The 19,849-nt window shown below is 38.8% G+C and overlaps 2 protein-coding genes across 5 annotated transcripts in view; both read right to left on the bottom strand.

Annotated features, from left to right (window-relative positions):
- The window catches only part of LOC146464159 (low density lipoprotein receptor adapter protein 1-like), a 13,451-nt gene extending 2,758 nt beyond the window's left edge, over nt 1-10,693 (bottom strand). The window contains exons 1-6 of one of the 2 annotated variants that reach the window (XM_085130118.1): nt 10,519-10,693; nt 3,877-3,944; nt 2,594-2,680; nt 1,662-1,751; nt 868-896; nt 152-266 (exon numbers count right to left, since the gene is read on the bottom strand). In XM_085130118.1, the coding sequence (XP_084986244.1) occupies nt 152-266; nt 868-896; nt 1,662-1,751; nt 2,594-2,680; nt 3,877-3,944; nt 10,519-10,636 (507 nt within the window). In that variant the 5' untranslated portion in view covers nt 10,637-10,693. Of the gene's footprint in view, nt 1-151; nt 267-867; nt 897-1,661; nt 1,752-2,593; nt 2,681-3,876; nt 3,945-4,721; nt 5,142-10,518 lie in introns of those variants that run through there. The other variant, XM_085130119.1, reaches the window with a different exon arrangement.
- Nucleotides 10,694-10,820: 127 nt separating this feature from the next.
- Nucleotides 10,821-18,461, bottom strand: LOC146464160 (lanC-like protein 3). 3 transcript variants are annotated; one of them, XM_085130107.1, is made up of 5 exons: nt 18,132-18,438; nt 16,971-17,085; nt 15,862-16,146; nt 14,001-14,345; nt 10,821-12,936 (listed from the first exon to the last, which is right to left on the bottom strand). In XM_085130107.1, the coding sequence occupies exons 1-5, from the start codon at nt 18,393-18,395 to the stop codon at nt 12,707-12,709; spliced, it is 1,239 nt and encodes a 412-aa protein (XP_084986233.1). In that variant the 5' UTR covers nt 18,396-18,438; the 3' UTR covers nt 10,821-12,706. The 3 variants fall into 3 exon arrangements, with proteins under 3 accessions (XP_084986233.1, XP_084986235.1, XP_084986234.1); XM_085130108.1 differs by lacking the exon at nt 10,821-12,936 and adding an exon at nt 12,959-13,449 and having other exon boundaries at nt 18,132-18,461; XM_085130109.1 differs by lacking the exon at nt 16,971-17,085 and having other exon boundaries at nt 18,245-18,438.
- Nucleotides 18,462-19,849: the final 1,388 nt, after the last annotated feature.

A 19,849-nucleotide genomic window follows, 5' to 3' on the forward strand; every position in this document is an offset into this window, starting at 1 on the left:
ACAACTCCTTTTTGCTGCATTTGCCTTGCTTTCCTTTCCAAGACAAAATTGTTCAGTTCATTTAATTATAAACGTTAGCTCCCGTTATTCCTAATCACTTACGAACTACCCTTTTCAGTGGTCAAACAACCAGACTGAATGAGTATATTACCATTGATTCCTTGCTGCACAGGAAAGCGTAGCAGTTTAAATCCTGTTTGCCCTGGGCACGAGAAATAAATGCAAACACTTTTGTGTAGTAAGGGTCAGCCACGCAGTAGGACACCCTGTGAAAAACAATAGTTACTTTTAGAGGTTCATTTGATGCTGCCGAGCTGTTTGGCAGAAACAGCAAATCGCAGCAGTCGTTTACTCAGTTTTCAGATTTTGTTGTGAACCTTTCTACTCAACGTACAATCTCAAAGTCTGTGATTGTTTAGAGTATATGGGTGAGGTGGGAGGGTTAAACGATAAAACTATCACATTATATACAAGATAAATGGCGTGCCAAGTCATGCTAATTCATGGCGCAAAGGTATGTAACGTCACAAAGCCAAAATCTTCCATCTTGCAGGATTTGCTCCAAGGGAGTAACCTTAGTTTGCTTCCCCTGGAACTTCCAGCGGGTCAGAATTTGGGAAGGGATTGCAACTCTGGGTTTAGGTTTTCCATCTCATTGGTCTGGTCAAATTAAAAAAAAAATAATCACAATATACCAATCTCTTTTCTTTTTTCTTTAATTCTTTTCTTTTCATTTTTTTTAGACGAATTAGTCAAACAATTTACATCGCTCAGCTACTTTCAAATGAGTGCAAATTGTTTCTGGGAATTCACATGCACAAATCAACGCACTTGCGAATTCAGATTTTTGTGGAAAAATGTACTTACCGATAAATTGGAATGTCCATGATTTTGTCCTTTAACAAAAGTATGGAAATGAAAAGGAATTAAAATTAGGAATATCGAAAGGCTCTGTCTCAAATACGTAGTCGTAACTGCACTGAATTAAATAATAATAATAATAATAATAATAATAATAATAATAATAATAATAATAATAATAATCATTATCATCATCATCATAAAACGCAGAAGTCGCAAAGAGATGTTCATCGATCTTCCAGAAACAAACTGTAAGTTGTTCTCGAAATGCAGATTGTAAACTAGAGCACAAGGCTAGGAAAAACTACATTCCTGGAAATAATTCTTTCTCGTTACTTATTAGAACAAGACAGGATAGGACTTCATAAAAATCTGTTAGAAAATGTTCCCTTTTGGCTCATTTCCAAGTTTATACAACTCGATAGCGCCCAGCAAAACAAAAGATGGTCAATGCGACGTTGTACGTGTCCGAATTATTGTTTGCAAGACCTAAACAAAACCAGACTCATCAACATCCCATACGCTACATCCATTCTGCATCATCATCATCCACATCCCATACACTACAAAATCTATCACTGTTCCATTGCCAACCATCGACCACGAATATTCAAACGGTCAAAGGAAAAGAATCGGCTTCCTTCAACATTTCAGACGAGGTACGTACGCTATTTTCGGAGGAATATAGACTATTTCCCAGTATATCGCAGCACAGGCTAGCTCGTCCTGGCAAACAAACAAACGTAGAACTATACACTTCAACGTACAATACCTCTTTAAAGAACCGGATTTACAAGTACCTTTGTAACCATGTCTTCAACTGTGAGCTTCCGGGTTGAAACTGTCACTAGAACTTTTTGTAGACTCCCACTGTGTGGTGTGTTCTTTGCCTATAGCAGTTAAAACAATGAGATATGAAACAGTTGGACAACGGGAGTGAAAGAGGTTGTTTAATCCCTAGTTGACAAGTTGTTGAGCAATACGGTTGGATATATATTTCATGAGTCCGTTTTAACCAGTTTTAACGTTGCAAAAACAGTGATGAAAACAAATCAGTTGGCCCTGATAAGGTAAGATTAAATTTAGATATACAGTTGACTATAAAAATAAGCGAAAAAACGGAACGACGTTTCGGTGTCATCCTGGCACCATTATCAAGTAAAAATTATAAATTATCTTTTCTTTGGTACTCTTTACTTGATAATGGTGACAGGATGACACCAAAACGTCGTTCCGTTTTTTTCCCTGATAAGGTGCCTTAAAAACTAGGTTTGCAAAACATGTTGACGGTTGCTACACACTGGTCGACGACTCGAGGGTAGCTGTATAGCTTATACAGGGGAGGGCTCCGTGCGGCGCCGATGGTATGTGTTTTTAGCCGTTTTGGTCTGAAACAGGGTATAGATTTTACCCACTTTGGTCTGAAATTCAGAAAACTGCTATGGATTTGACAGAAAAGCCTCTATGGATTCTGGAAATAAGGTCTGAAAATGAGTATTAATTTTAGAGGTCAGATCTGAGAAAAGGTAGCAAAAAATTACATGTTTCGGTTTAAAATAGGGTCTGGGTTTGAAAAAGCGAGCCGCACAACCCCACCAAAAATTCCGAAGACGAGGAAACAAGCTGAAACAGAACTAACGCATGATATCCAGAGCTTCCTTGTCCCCTGTGAGATAGACGTTATCAACAAAGTTACTGCTATGCAAAACTCCTCCTTGTCCCCAACACAAACCTTCTTCGTGTTTCCCACAATTTGCTGCACTGCTTCGTCCGTACATCCTGAACCCTGAGCTTTAAACACAGGACAAGAGCCTAGCATCTAAATACGAAACAACGAAACAAATATTAGAAAACATTGATAATAACTAAAAATAAATAAATCACTTTAAGTGTCGATGTATTTAGCACAGAGCACTAATTGGGGACTGATTGGAATTTAGAAATGTTGGTTCTTGAGGAGAGGCGAAAACCAGAGTACCCGGAGAAAAACCTCTCGGAGCAAGGATGAGAACCCACAACAAACTCAACCCACATGTGACGCCGAGTCCGGAATCAAACCACATCGGTGGGAGGTGAGTGCTCTCACCACTGCACCATCCCTGCTCCCCCAACAAAATAGTGATCAAGAGACAACCCAAACACAACAGAACAAAACAAAACGAAAACAAAATACGTACAAAGTCATAGTGATGATCGTCACAAACTAAACTTGCAGAACACTTACATATATCATGTTGAAAACGAGGATTACACCAGGTATTTGTTGGGCAGTGGCAACCTTAAGGCGCCACGATAGTAATGCCAGGGTCACCCAACGAGGACTGCTTTGTCTTTCAAAACAATGGTAGCTGGCCTTTTTTTCGCACTTTTACGACTATTTGCCCCTCCACAACAAAAGGGATTAGTTTTTTAGTGTTCCGAAAGTTCGAGGTGGCCTTTCGCTAAGAAATAAAAGAAAACTCAGCTTTCGTCATATTTAATCCGAATTTTGAGCGGGGTAATGTCTTTCCGAGGAGATATTCCACAGAAGCGAGCCGTTGTCTGCCCCTCAAACGTGCACTTTAACGGTAAGTTGCAATTTGTTTTAACTACTTCCAGATGATACTAACTCCTTCAATTTGTTCAATAGACCGTATTAGTATTCTCGGTACTGAACTGGAACTAGCTTGCACACGAGGCTTATGCGGGGAAATCTTTTCACATGCAAATAGTTTCTAATATATTCCCCCGTATGAGCCTCTATTGCAAGCTCGATCCAGTTCCATACCGAGAATACGAATATGGTCTATTTACATGAGGAGCTGCATTCACAGCAACTATTTTTTAAGTTCAGACGGAGAAAGGAAATTCACCGAGTTTGGTTGTGTCGTATCGAGAGTAAAGACCAGAGTTTTTGGTTAATTAATTACCTGTTGGGATAAATTATTACACTGAATTCTTCGTAACAATTAAGCTTTTCAGGACAACATCTTTAAAAACTAAAAGGACAGGTCATATTTGACAAAGATCACAAACCTTAACATAGAAGTGGATTCCTTCATTTAGAGAATCTTCAGCATGAAGCCAATCCTCTTGATTCTTACCTGCCAGAACATTTAACACAATTATCCCAGATTACAGGACAAGAAAACTGTTGATCGATGCTTTGCTTGTATTAAAAATATAAAAATATAAATAAATAAATAAATAAATAAATAAATAAATAAATAAATATAAACTTATTTCTTTATTAACTTCGCCAAGACTAAAATAAATAACAATACAAAAATCGAACTAGAATGAAACATTCGAAGGTAAAAAGTAAGAAAAAAATAAAATAATAATAATAATAATAATAATAATAATAATAATAATAATAATAATAATAATAATAATAATAATAATAATAATAATAATACTTTATATCACAATAGTACATATATAAGCATAAGTACAGGCGGGTACAGTCCGCAACCGCGAACGCCAGCTACTGCAAGCCCAGAACACAGAACACTAAAATGAAAACTGAGAAAACTACAATAGTCAAAAACCAACAAGTAATGTTCCTCCCTAAATTATGGACCACGTTACAGGTCAAGCAAGCATATTGATTTACACGAGCGAACATTGTTCACAGACAGTTGCTGCCAGCAGCATGTGAAATTTGTTTCAAAGGCACCTTTTTTAACATGTTGTTCTTTCATGAAATAAAGGTGAAATTAAAGGGGTTGCACAGTGGTGGATCATCTATGTTAATAGTCTATGAAAGGGGCCTAACACGATTACTTAAGAAGATCGACGAAGGCACACGTTTGGCCTTTTGGGGCCTTACCCAGCAGTTGACTAGTATCTAGTTTTAAACGCTAAATTGAACAGCTTGCCTTTGTGTATTCCCATTTTCGGCTTTTCTTTCCTGGTTTTCTGTACTTTTGAGCGCATCAATTGCAACCACTTGCACTGAACAGCTTGCATTCTGTTCTTTAATGGTGTTATCAGTAACAATATTTAGCTCGCGTGACCCCTTATGCCGATGCTAAAATACCACTAAATATATTAAATATTAATAGCAGCCAGAGCTAAAAAGAAACTACTACAACCATTTAAAAAGATAAACATTTTAAACAGCAGTGTATGGGAATGAAGTAATCTTAGATCACAACGTTTGCTGTTGCTAGAACAAGAAATTCTTGAGTGTAATTCAGTTTTGCCTTTCCGCGACAATTAACAACGACACCCTTTGAAAGGTTGCATTCAATAATAACAACTTCAGAATCTTTTATATTCCGCGCCTGTACTGAAAAAAAAAAAAAAATACTGAAGGACACACCAATTAATTAACATATCCGACATAAACTCATCTTTTCTTTACTCTGAATGCCAAAGCAATAGGTTCTCTTCCGAACTTTACTGGGTCAGTTTTATTACAGTAATCATCAGTGGTCTTTGTCTGCACGCGTAAACAGACTTGCTGCTAGATTTGTTAATGCTAATTTTATGGATCTGTGCACCCTTACGCCGATACTAAAATAGTAGCAAATATAGTAACGAGAGGGTAACTACTGCTGCAAATAAGAAACAAAACTATTTTTGGCTAGGTAATCGCTTTGCAGTAGTCTTATCTCAATATTTGCTGTCTATACGAAACCAAGGATCTATGTACACGGTTACCGCTGGAGCGACGATTTCCAAGTAAATCCTGTTATTAAAATATTACTAGTTGTAGTGACGGGAGGGTAATTAAATAGAAACATAACTATTTTCATTTAGCTGCAGGGCATCGCGATGAAGTCTCTTGTCCTAGTCTAAGACAACAAATCCTGAAGAAAATGAGTTTATGCCGTACTTGTAATGGAAAGGTTATTATATTGTATTTGGTGTGCCATTTTTTTTTTTCTTAATTTCTTCAGTACAGGTACGCTGTTAAAAATAGTCTGAAGTTGACTTTATTTATGTCAACTTTGTAAAGTGTTAGTTTATTTGTTTATTTATTTATTTTTTTTATTCCGCAATCGCCAGTGTAGGCACGCTGATACAAAAAATTATGAATTTGACATTATTCATGGCAGCCTTTTAAAGAGTGTTAATATTCACTGTCGTTGTTGTAAGATAAAAATGAAGTGGTCTCAACGATTTGATTTTCAGTGCTTAGCTTCAAAGCAATATTCATAGCCTAATATTTTGCAACTCTCAGACAGTCACTCATGAGGTCAATGTGCCAATATTTTATTTTGCTGTACTTTTTTCGACAGATTACTTGATGCTTCAAGCCTCGTTTCTGATCTTATTTTTAAGCCCGAATTTCGTGTGATATTAAACTTATCTTTTATTAATTTTCTCTGAATACCAAAGCAACAGCTTCTCTTGTTTTTTTACGCGAGGTTTAACAGTAACGATACTTTCTCGCGTAAACAGAACTGCTGCTAGACTTGTTAGAGCTAATTTTAGAGACCTGTGACCCCTTATACGCCGATAATAAAATTCCACTGGAGAGAGTCACTACTTCTGCAAATAAAAACACAACTATTTTTAGCAGAATGTTGTATGGTCTCGATGTTTGCTGTTACTAAAACAACGACCCGTGTATACGGTTTTTCTGGAGTGACTCTTTTCAAGAAAGTTCTGCCGTTCCAAATAGACGATCTTTGGCAAATGGGAAATAGGAATGTGTTGTATACAGCTACGATGAATGTTGTGCCGTTAGGCGCCAATGACACAAATGATAGATCAAAGTGATCGCATGAATTGCCTTTTCGTGAGCGTTAGCCCTAGTAAGGAAATGAGAGACCACACGAAGGAAAGGGAAAATTCTTCAAACTCAGCGGGAATCGAGCCGACCACGACCTCCGGATTTCATAGTTCAGACGCCGAACTTTTCATGAGCCGAACTTAATTCAAATTAAGGTCGGCCCAAATCACGAAAATCCCGCCTTTTGATTCAGACGCCGAACTTAATTAGCCGAACTTAATTACTTGAAGCAAAACCAATCGAAATGTTAGCGGTTTTTTTTTTCAATTTTTTTTTTTATTTGGAATACGTTATAATAATTTATGCATTAGGTTCGGCTCATGAAAAGTTCGGCGTCTGAATCAAAGCCGTTCCAAAGCCGAAATTCCCGGCTGAGCCAGGCGGGAAGAACGGCTGAGCCGTTCCAAATTGAAACAGCCGTTCTCAACTGATTCAGACGCCGAACTTTTCATGTACTTAATTCGAGGTATTAGGTTCGGCTCATGAAAAGTTCGGCGTCTGAACCGGGCCTAAGTCGTCGGTAATTATAGTGGATATTGCGGCATTGTGAATGCAAAGGGTAGAATAAATGCTGTACCGCTAGCCGGGACTGAAGACACTATGAACTTTCAAATAGAAGAAAGATCCTCCCAATTACAACGCAACTTAAGCAGTTGCGAAAAGAAAGCCCGAAAAAAAAAATTCAGGCTTGAACGGGATTCAAAGCCATGGAATCTGCGATGCCGTGCAGTGATCTACCAACTGCGCTATCAAGCCAGCGAGAGCTGGGGCCCGTTTCTCGAAAGTCCCGGTAACTTATCGGGCCCGATAAGTGTCCTTGGTGGTAAATTTTTCTTAGCAGAAGTCCATTTTTGTTTGCTTTAAATACTAAATTTTAAAAGCTTATAATTCTATGAAAACATTGGCCGAGTATCATGTCTCTACTCACTGTGTAATTTGCGAAAAACATTTCAAAAATATAATTATCGGGCCCAATAACTTACCGGGACTTTCGAGAGACGGGCCCCTGGTTGTACTGTGAGTTCGTAATATACCCGTGAAGGATTACTGTAATAAATCAATGTAAATACATGAAACATTTATTTTGAACTGCGGATGAACGGCGAGGATCTTTATTCCATTTGATCTTTACTACGCAACTTAAGCAGTACACTGTTTTTTTTTTATAAGAACGTCTAATTTTGGAGCTGAGGCTGGACGTTCTTATATTTTTTTGCGATTTGAGGCTGAAAACGTCCTAAAGATGTTCTTAAATTACATGGTATACACTACTTGTATTTCAGTAAATCAATGCGGACGCAAACAGAAAACCTATCAGAAAGTGCATTGCCTGCTGAGATATGGTATCAAGAACTGCTGATTATGACAAACCGAGATGTGTGTCACCATTGTTAATGTTATACAAAACATGCCCTTAAGTATGGTGGTTAATTTACATTTGTTACCTTGATTTTATAAACAGATTAGCAAAATAAAAACGTTCTTTATCGACTCTCAACCTGAGGAATGTTCTTAATACGTTCTTAAAATTTTGGTTAATCTCAGCCTCGACGTTCTTATAAAAAAGGTTCTTATAACAAAAAAAAAACAGAGTGTAGCGAAAAGAAAGCCTGAAAAATTCAGGCTTGAACAGGAGTTGGTAATACCAATTGGCTTGATAGCTCAGTTGGTAGAGCACTGCAAAAGTTATGGGTTCGAATCCCGTTCAAGCCTGAATTTTTTTTCAGGCTTTCTTTTCGCAGCTTTAAGTTGCGTAGTAACTGCGAGGATCTTTGATCTTTCATCCGCAGTTCAAACTTAAATATGTTTCATATATTTACGTTTAACTATTAACTTTAGCACTTTACATACACTACAGAGTCAATTCTCTATTACTCAAATGGAGGGCTGTTACATGTAAAGTAAAACAAAAACAAACAAATTTTAGTTGGATGGTTTTAATTGGGTGATTAACGGAATATTTACCATTCTCCTGACTCCAACGCAAAATACGATATCGTATATTGCTTAATAGAAACTTAACAATACAGTTTTATTGCCTGAAAATATTGATTACTAGGTTCTGGCAAATTGCAGCAAGACCAGCAAGGCTATATCAAAGCAGATAAAGAAGGAGTTTTATCAGTTTAATACAAAAGATTTGTTAACTTGAGGAAGCAACTTGGTTCGTAGCCTCTAATAAGATATACAATTCAGTAATTTTTGAAGCCGCGTGCGGTAAAAATATATATGACACTGAGGGAAAATAGCAAAAATTATTCATTAACTAAAGGCCTCCCGTTGACCGAGCTGGTTTGGTTTTCGACTGAGTTCTCGTCTTACCAATATTTCCCTCGCAAAAAAAAAACGATGTTCTCATAAGAAGGCGGGCTGGCCATATAAAAGCCTTGATTTCAACCCTGATAAACAAATTCAGTATACCAAGAACTGACTTTATAGTTTCCGGATTATTTCGACAATCTTTCAACCAGAGCGAAGAATCGCGCAAACCAAATTCGCGCGTACCAGGGCCAGCCCGCTTGCCGCTTTCCTAAAGCCAACCCATGTGCGCATGACCAATGTGTCTGCTTCTGTTTATATCTTTCTTTCCCTAAACAGTCAACTCTCGCCTTGCGGACACCTCGCTATTATGGATACACCGATAACACGAACAGCTGCTAAATCCCCGGCAAACTGAAATAAATTACAGACGTTTGACCGAAAAAAATACCTGTTATGACGGCCGCAAAGAAGGGAGTTGACTGGTACACTGCAGAATTTATTATTGTTTGGAGTTGTTTAAAAATTAAAGGGTATTGTTTTTGATGAGCACACTGTATATCGGTTGTTGTTCTGTAAAATTTATTTCGGAGAGGGGGATGATGATTAAAAAAAAAACACGTCCAGTGTTGCTGGCTGGCATTGGCAATGGAGTAAATTTATTATCCAACTGCAAAGTTATTGCCCTCGCGAAAGTAATAATAAATGTTAAACCAGTGTTGCGTAGCTCAAAGCGCTTATTAATGCAAGCATAATGAGACAGACGAGGCTACAGATGTCAAGGAGACTTCGACCTTTCATTGAATAAGCGCTAAATGAAATTATCTGGCTTAATTGTCCTCAAATTACGTTTCGGACTTTGGCATTTCGCTTTACGACGATGCATCTTACATTGACCCGCATCGATCAGTGTATACAATGCCATTGTAAATTATGTTGAGTGTTTTGCTTAGGACTCTATTAATCAATATTAAAGGGACGGGAAAAAAGGTAATACTTGACCGAAAGCAGCATGATACGTCAGCTCTGATCGAGGACGATAAACATTATAAAAATTGAAAACGCTATAAATGGCAAAAAGCTGAATTGTGTTAGTTGTATTAAACTAACTTAAAGCGAAGTTGGCCTTATGCAAATTTTCTTCTGACAATTTACTCGTACCTGTTCAGTTTCGGAATATTTAAAATTAAATATGCATGCAACGCAATAAGCGTATTATTGTGAAAATATTTTCGGTGAATTACGTGATGCTGTGGTAACGTGAGATTTTTATACCTAGTTCGTATAAAAATTGTAATTCTTCGAATAATACTCAGGATGGCTTGCCTGCGCGCACAACTTGAAAATGACATTTCAGTCTTACAAGCTGAAATGCGTTGAATTAGTTTTGCCTGCGCGCTCGCTCGCTCGCTCGAGAAGGCTAACAAAGTAAATACCGAAGAGCTTCGGTTTCTCCTCACCCGGATATACCAAGCTTTTGTCCTTAAGTTTAAGGCATTTCACTTCTGAATCTCCAGGAAACCTTGCCGTTTAATTGCAGCGCAGATTTGTCCCATTGTTGCGTAAGTTATTCACATCAAAGGAACGCTATTGTCATTTTTCCACAGTCAAACAACTTCATTCGATTCGAATAACTACCACCGTATGGCAGAATAAACAAAAGCAATCCTTACCTTTAATCCTCTCCCCTTCAGTTACCTTGCTGTAAGATTTCTGCGGATTGGAAAACGACTTTCTTATAAGCTGAGGGCTGTGCTTTACTTTAGCAGCCACTGTTTTTAAGGAGTCCATTTTAGCGGTGCATGCACGAATAATTTTGACTTGGGTTACCGGGTAACATTCGATAGCTTAAATACCGGCTAGACAGGGGTCAACTATAAACATATCCCTAGGGAGGGGAGAGTGGGTGTTTAATGAATACACACGCACGCGTTTATTCGGGCGCATTGAAAATTGCAATACACTGTAAAAGAAGTTTCAGTATTCATTATTTTTATTTTTTCAAAATATACTTTTGCACAATTTAAAAGATTATGTTAGTTATACTAACACACAATAACTAAAAGAATAATTCCCTTTGTAAAGCCGCAATACTTCATTGTTTCGCTGTATATGCCCGGGTTGAGCAAAGTTGTCACGCGAATGTGCGTGCAGCGACATCTCCCCTGGCTGTTCCTTCGGAGTCTGAGTTTTCTCGCGGGGGAGAAGCGTGCGTGCGTGCGTGCGTCCGCGCGTACCTGAAGGAGAGCCTAATTATTGGCTGACCCTCGTGAACCATGCACTCGTGTCTTGGTAGTGACAGTGGAAACTAAAACCACCGTCTAATCTAAGTTTCGCGTTTATTTACTTTCAGTACATGTAATTATTTAAGTTTGCGTTAACTCGTACAAATGTACAGAGGTTGAATCCGCTTGTTTCAACTCAAATTATATATATCAGTATATAAAAAAAAAAAAAGGTGAGAACATAGCTCACTGCCTAACTACACCGCGGACTCTGCTCCAAAGTAGTGTGGCATATAAAAGATCACATTTTAGTAGTGACCCTCTACTTCCCAGCGTTCCACGGAGGCTTTAGACTTTCGTATAAATAAAAGTCCATAAAAGTCTCAAACAAAAGACTATTGCGACACAGGACTGACATATCACAACTCTCTGAAGAGGTCTCTGAATGGAACACACCATCCAGCCGGCGCACCTCACGCCGGAAACTTTAATATTCGCAATGACAATCCAACATTTGTTTATCCCGACAAAATGGAACGGAAACTCAAACTTTTCGACCGCATATTAAATCCGGGTTCTGATTGACGGAAAGGAAAGCTATCTCAGCGCAGTCAACTCTCGTCAGAGCGTACACCACTGGGACAGTCATTTGGTGTCCGTAATAGCGAGAGTCCGCAATGCCGGGATACGATGAAATTGCAATGATTTCAAGCTGTAAAACGTAACGCTATGAGCCAATGAAGAAGGAATATCAACTTATGAGTCCACACGATGGAGAGAATCTGTCAAAACCTGTTAGGAATTGAAATGGTGTAAATACAGTACAGCGGAAGTTTTTAAAAATCGGAACGGAACCCTTCAGGACTTCATTGAATGATATAATATATATTCTGCTTCCATTTTTCATAATGACAAACCGAAGAATACAAATTTGTCAATCCATACCGGGAGTTTCGTTTCAGGCCGGACGCCGGACGCAACGTCCAGTTGTTTGACATTTTATGTCCGGTAGCCGTTCAAACCCGGTTCACACACCAAGTAATATATATTTTTTAAGTCCGCCCTAAACGCTGAATACGTCCAAGATCTCCGTTATAACGAGAGTAACAAACAAAAAAACAAACAAAACAAAAAATACAACAATAACAACAACAACAAAACTGTTAGTTTGGGACCACATGAAGTGTCCACAATTCCGAAATAGCGTGAGTTATTTCCACACATTTCTTTGTAGTTTCGGCCGGGGATTAATACCGGGGTGTCCGCAAGGCGAGAGTTGACAGTAGATTCAGTTGTAGATTGAGTTGACAAGATCGACTATAATATGCTATCAGCTGACATTCCGGGCCTTTGTCCATCGTACTCTGACGATGAATAAAATTAACATTGTCAAAGTGTGTGCTTTTTCTTGTTACCGTAGTTTACTTAGGACTACAATTTCAATGTCTACACTTTAAAGGCAAAATAGAAGGCCTTTGAGCGGGAGCCACTTTGCCAGTACCGCGGCATGCATTTCTTGAACTCGTTATTATAGCGAGTAAGGAGAGGAGAGTCAGACGGCTGACACTTCAGACTATTTTTCTTCTGGTGCCTACGACGTTTTCACTCTTCGTTAGACATAATTTACAACAACAAATCAAGAGAAAACGTCAAAAAACGGAAACGCGGCCGTCGAAGGATTTAACAGGTCGGCATAGAAACAGGCAGTGCCGGCAAGTCCTTCATATAAGCTGTACGGAGAGTCTGGGGTTCTGGCTTCCCTCTGGAACTCTTCTGTCTGCATGAAGTCAGAGAACTTTTGTGCACGGTACAGATACTGGTCTTCTTTTGTGAGTCGATAGAGCAATAGGAATACATAGCCGCTTCCTAAAACAAAGAGAGAGTGACAAGAAGTCAAATTTTACAATTTAGTATTTTAGTAATTTTATCTTATGAATAATTAAAGACTATTATTATTATTATTATTATTATTATTATTATTATTATTATTATTTTTATTTTTTTTTGAATGAATAAATTGTGCTTGAAAATAGCTCTGTTGTGCTTCAAAATACTCTCTTTTTTAATCGCAATTGAATTGTAAATAGGTCTTTAATAGTTCTTTTTTCTACTTTAATTATTATTATTATTATTATTATTATTATTATTATTATTATTATTATTATTATTATTATTATTATTATTATTATTAAAATCAGATGGACGGCCACGTTCTAAATGTCATGCTGTGCTTTATCCAGTGAAACCTAAAACGCCCAAGTCTACGTTTCTCTGAGATGGGAGAGCGAGCCAAACTAGCGTGCGCGTGAGAAAATCGTCTTGCCCAAGGAAGCGTGGGCCGGGTGAGGCAGTCTTGCACATCTTAAGGACGGCGCTTCCCTTTGCCACTGCGCATGCGATATGAGCATCTCGGGATGGTCCGAGAAAGTCGGGTTTCTCATCGCAGTGCCTGCTAAAACAGATATTTTGTGCGGTTTATAGCTACACGGAAAAAGCAGATCTTGGCAAGGGTTACTGGAATGCGAAAAGAAAATTAGAGGGAGTCATGGATTTTTCAAAGATAATTAAGCTTCAAGATCAGTTTGGGAAAAAATGCCATCCATTTTTTTTTTGTATTTTCGCGCTTTTTAGAATCATTGTTGCTTAATGATCTCTGTAATGGGGAAAATCCAAGGTGACAAAGTAAACGTCTGAACTGCGGTAAGGGCAAACACTGTAGTTTTAATGCAGCTTCTTACTCCTTTTAATTGTCTTTTTTTAATAATAACTGAAATATGTTACAAAACAAACAAAACGAAAACGGAACTCATAATGTAACCTGAGAGGGAAGCTTGCTGGCAGGAGCCTCTTTATATTTAAATTCTACACAGATTTAGTCAGAATTTAACTCCTTTCTATAGAGTGCAGTTGGCACTAAGCCAAAGCCATACCTGCCACCCCATGGCATATCCCAGGCCCTTTGCGCAACAATCCTCTCTGCCACGTGAGTTCAGCACACCTCTTAGCAGCCTGCAAGTACTTGTCATCATTCCAAGTGAGGTATGCTTTGGCAAACAGGTAAACAACACCGGGAGCACCGTGGCACCAATGCACCAACTCATCTTCATGGCCACGATCCTCCCCAGGGACTGGAGGATAGTTTCCATTTGGCATCTCACAAGATAGAACATAGTCTACAGCTTGTCGGATGAGAGTTTCAACGTCTTTTCTGTTGGTAAAATGTTCTGGGAAGTTGAGTAGCATCTGCAGAATGGACGAAAGCCCATGGCCAGCACCTAAAAGCAACGAGATTAATATTGAACGAGAAATCAGTAGTCAGATTGGAGACAGCACACCTGCAAAATAATGTTTTAAATCAAAAGCTCAACAGGATATAATAGACTTTCTCAAAGTCTCTCGCTCACTTCTCTTTGAATGGAGCTCTCGCTCGCTCGCGCTCCGCGCTCGCTCGAGCTCTGACGATCGCGCTTCGCGCTCTCTAAGCTCGACTTGTAAGCAAGTCTACCGGATATAATGGCTCGACAGCCAACCAAAAAACTTCAGACAAACATTTCAAAACGATAGCTCATACGGCAACCAGACTTGGTTTGGTCAAGTAAACAGAAAATAAAAAATAAAAAATGGGTATGACTAGATTCAGCAGGTTACAGTCTATGGTGAACTGCTGGCTATAATAAATAGACCTTATGCAAAAATGGCTGACAGTTAAGAATTATTTTGCCTGCTTTTAAATTTGCCTCACTAGCCTCATTCAAGGTAAAATATTCTATTGATGTTTTTAACTCAAGAACGAGGTTAGAAGGGCTAATTAGAATGCAAACAAAAGAGTACTGAAATGTCAGCCATTTTTTCATAGGGTCTCATTATTTCAATTTCTGGAAAAAAAAATTAGCTTGAAGCCCATCAACCCCTTTACTGATTTTAAGGACGGTGCCTACTATTGCTACTGCGCATACGTTCTGCGCATCTCGAGATACTCGGGTTTCCTATGGGTGGTGCCTGCTAATAGAGGAATATTTTGCGCGGTTTAAAACTATGCGGAGAAAGCAGAACTTAGCAAACGCTTTTGGTATCTCGAAAGAAAATTTGGGGTAGCCATGCATTTTTCAGCGATAATTAAGCTTCAATTTAGGAAAAAATCCCATACATTGCTTCATATTTTAGGGCTTTTTAAAGATATTATTGCTTAATTATCTCTGAAAAATGCGTGGCTACCCCCAATTTTCGTTTTGGATTCTAATAGGCCTTCCTAAGATCTGCTTTTCCCGCATAGTCATAAACCGCACCAAAATACTTCGATATTAGTAGGCACCGTCCTTAAGACTGTTCCAACCCTCTTTTAATAACATGGAAAGAATGAGAAAGCAAAATATACCCACAGATCTGGATCTAACAAGCATTAAACCTGTCAGTAAGTTATAATTGTAAATTACTAGCTAAGGCATGACACAGCTCAAACGTAATGTTATTAAAAACAGTAATGCCTAATTTCTATATGATTCATAACTCAAATAAGGATGGTTAACAATATAATGTCTTGTTACTGGATAATCTCTCCCAGATCAAACAGTGACATAATAAGAATGATAGTGGCACCCCCCTCCCGGCCCACCTCTCCTCAACAACAACAACAACAACAAAATACATGGATGCTTAGTAGCACTCAACCAATAAAACGGCAAGTAATTCATGGTAAGGTATCATATAGTCACCCACATAACCCTAACCCTCCATATATGTAGTCACCCTTACCTTACCATGAATTATATGCCAATACAACACTTAGCATACCTAAGTACTCTGTCCTATAGTAGGAGTACATGAGGGAGCTCCTTGAATGATGGTTCCGTGAGTACTGCTGACCAGACTGTATGATGGCATCAAACAGTGGTCTGGTGACCTCTGAAGGTACCACAGTCCTCCCAAGCTTTTTGTTCAAGAGAAGAGAGCCACACAAGTAGCCAGCCCTACCAACAAAAAGTTCATCAGACCCGGGTCGAAAGAAGTTCAGTGGCTGGCAGATGTTGCCCATTTCTAGAAACTTCTGGATGTACTGCTCTGCTTCTTGTCTATGGTCTGAAATCAAATGTGAGATTGAACAAATTTTTGGTTTCAAATTTTCCAAACCAGTGTGACTCCTCTTTTTCCTCATTCATTTCAGTGATTCAAGAGATCAGTTTAAAGTTACAGACTTGTATCAATTTAGTTTCAAAGTGCATGGACTGGCTGAGTGCACAAACCAGATCATGCACACTCAGATAACATTTGGAGGACTATCGGGAACTTGAAAGTGTTACATATCCTTGAATACTGAACTGCAAATGGCCACTGTGCCCAGAGAACTTTCCATTACAGATTAGTATCTCTGTGGAACAAGCATGACCAGGAAAGAATTATGCAAGCTTTCAAAGTTGTTAAATTTACTTTGTAAATTTTGCTGAATTTACACAGCATACTTAATTAAGTCTTTCGTAGAATAAAATTTGCAAATATTTAATGTCATGTATAAAATCATGATATAAGGTTTCATCTAGATCATTATTAACATACTAGTTCATTCATGTTTGTAATTTAATTTTTGTGTGTGTATTACTTCTGAGAAGTTCCATGGGAAGGAACAATAAAGTATGCACAGATGTCTATATGATTATAGCACTACATGTTGGATAACTCATAAGGAAGTAATCTAATTAATAGTGGGAAGTTTCATATCCAAGTAGTAAAAATAGATATCCATTTATTATTTAAGTGGTGGTCATTTCAAACTTGGTAAGTCTCATAAAAAACAACAGTGCAGGGAAAGAGCTTGAGTGATTCAAACTCAAATGTCACATGGTGAATTTTATTTATTTGCTCAATCTGCATGGCCAGCAAATGATCTCACATTGGCCCATACCAACCTAAGGCATTAAAGACAAGTGCTGATACTGCATAAATCCCTGAATGCCCCAAAAGAAATGAAGCTCCGATACCATCATCACGAGGATTAGTCCTGGATAATTCATGAAGGCTCACCTAAACCAAATTAATAAAAGGAAAGTTTACATTTAAGGTCTTTTTGGCTGGAGAAAACAACTTGGGCACTAAAGTAGAAAAATGCCACTAGTCATGTTCTTATGCACCAAGAGTGACCTATGAGCAATGGAGTCGCTCCAGATGAGTGACGAAAATGGACTATTAGACTGCAAAGCAGTTGCACTTTTTTCATTAGATCATGCACACAGTGACGGTAAATTACCCAAATTAGAAAAGTCAATGAGGAGGGATTGGGGAGAGGGAGGAAAAAGTACTTTCACAATCTCGTACCCAGAGTCCTCAGGTACAATAAGGGGAGGTCTGTTAACCAAGTATGACATAGGTATGTAGAGTCGTGTGTAGAAGGGCTGTGGTACTGCACTGACTAGTCTGTTCCCTGTGTGTTGAAGGGGAGGGTTGGGATGAAAGGGAGTAAATCCACGTAAATTTAAAAGCTTTTATTTGAACGAATTTCATCGAAATAAAAGCCTTTTGAAGATTTCCGTGCCGCCCAAAAAGCCTCCATTATTCTGCAGTTACAATATTTGTACACTGACTACCATAAATGACAGAGTTAGCGCCGCTGCCCGATTAAGGGCCCTGTCCGAATAAGCGCCGCATTTACACCCTGAAAAATTTAATAAGCACCGCTGTCGAGTAAGCACCGCGGTGGTTATTTATGAACATTTATGAATTGACTTTAAAGTTGAGCTATTTTGTCGTTTGTACTTTTTTAAAACATTGAATGAAGCTGCAGAGCATTTGTAAATCAACTTTCAAGTTGCTTTTATCTTGTCGTTTTTATTTTTTGTGTAATAAAGTGAGGGTTAACCAATACTTAATATGTTCGCAACGTGATCCTCTATATTCTCTGAATTTTGGTTTTAGCAGTCAAGAAATTAGCGCCGCTGTCCGATTAAGCGCCCTGCCCGAATTAGCGCCGCACCCCCAAATACAGGTTTGAAGCGTGAGTACAAGTCGCAAAATGTGTACGTAAGTATGGGGCTGTTCGGAAATCTTCATCCTTGCCTTGGGGAAATTATTACCTGCATGTACTCAAGGGCCTTTTTGAGGCACTGTTCTCGTGTGTTAGCGAACGCCGAGCTCTCCGCCACGGCATAAAAAGCGTAGCCTATACCAGCACACCCAACATACAGACCTCCATCCCTGCTGGCCACTTCAGGGGGGCTGTTCTCTTTGATCAACTGCAAAACTCTGCGTACAAGATCTCTCAGATACTCTACACTCCCTAAAGATCCAGAAAACTCTTTGTACTTGTTTACAAAACATCTCGAACGACTACGAAACATCTTGCTGTCGCTTTTGACCTGTTTTGACGTTCGCCAGCTTCGCAAGGGACCTGGGGGCAAGCCAATATCCTAATATGGCCATAATGGCCATATAAAGATAAGCATCCATGGTCTGTACAGCTGATCGTATGGAGGGCGGGCGCAGTAATAAGTAAACAATCGAAAAGAAAGCATTTTCTGGTTAGACGCTTCCCCGGAGACCCAGGGGCAGATAGTTGGGTCAAAAGGAAGTCGAAGCGGCTAAGTTTTAGACAGGGATCAACTATAAACATATCCCTAGGGAGGGGAGAGTGGATGTTAAATGACTACATACACACGCGTTTATTTGGGCGCGTTGAAAAATGTAATACACTGTAAAAGAAGTATCAGTTTTCATTTTTTTTTTTTTTCAAAATATACTTTTTCACAATTTTTAAGATTTTGTTAGTTATATTGACACACAATAACTAAAGGCATAATTCGCTTTGTGAAGCCGCAGTACTTCATTGTTTCGCTGTGTTGGCCGGGTTGAGCAAAGTTGTCACGCGAATGTGCGTGCACACGGAGGCCATCGACATCTCCTTTGGTCTCCCACGCGTGGGGATGGGGAGCGTTGCGTGACTCCGGCCCGAGGCGACTACTTCTCCCCTGGCTGTTACTTCGGGGTCTGAGTTTTCTCGCGGGGGAGATGCGTTCGTGCGTGCGTGCGTAGCTGAAGGAGAGCCTAATCATTGGCCGACCCTCGTGACCGACAGTGTATCTGTCTCAGTTGCATCAAATGCACCACCACACAGCAAATCATTGATGCACTCGTGTCTTGGTAGTGACAGCGGAAACTTGAACCACCGTCCAATCTATTTGCTTGTTTGTTTGTTTGTTTTTAATCCAGGGCAGGCCATGAAATTAACCTGTCTTGGCAAGTCTCGCGTTTATTTACTTGCAGTACATGTAATTATTTTAATAAGTTTGCGTTAACTCGTACAAATGTACAGGGGTTGAATCCGCTTGTTTCAACTAAAGAAGTGAGAACATACCTTACTGCCTAACTACAACGCAGACCCTGCTCTTAAAGTAGTGTAACATATAAAAAGTCACATTTGTAGTGACTCGCTACAATTAGCTTTCTTTTCGTTATACTTTCCAGCTTTCCACGGAGGCTTTAGACTCAGTATTTACAGATATGAAAAAAATGACCATATAAAGGAACGTTCATGTTAAAATAATCTACTGACAATAGTCTTTCCTGATATTTTCCTGATATAAGTTTGCTTTTACAAAATTATATCCTTTACGTTAGTACGCACTATTGATTTCCTTTATTTACGCTATTTCTTACAAACGAGGAGTTGCAATGATCAATTTTCCTGACCTGTATACCAAACGTTTCCGTAAGAGAAAGATTAAAACAAATGAGTGATTAAAAAATGACACACGTGCACGAAAACGATTACAACTCAGGCAGTGCCAATTTTCAG

This window comes from Pavona decussata, unplaced genomic scaffold (genome assembly GCF_977016875.1).
Source record: "Pavona decussata unplaced genomic scaffold, jaPavDecu1.1 SCAFFOLD_168, whole genome shotgun sequence".
Classification (NCBI taxonomy): Eukaryota; Metazoa; Cnidaria; class Anthozoa; order Scleractinia; family Agariciidae; genus Pavona; species Pavona decussata.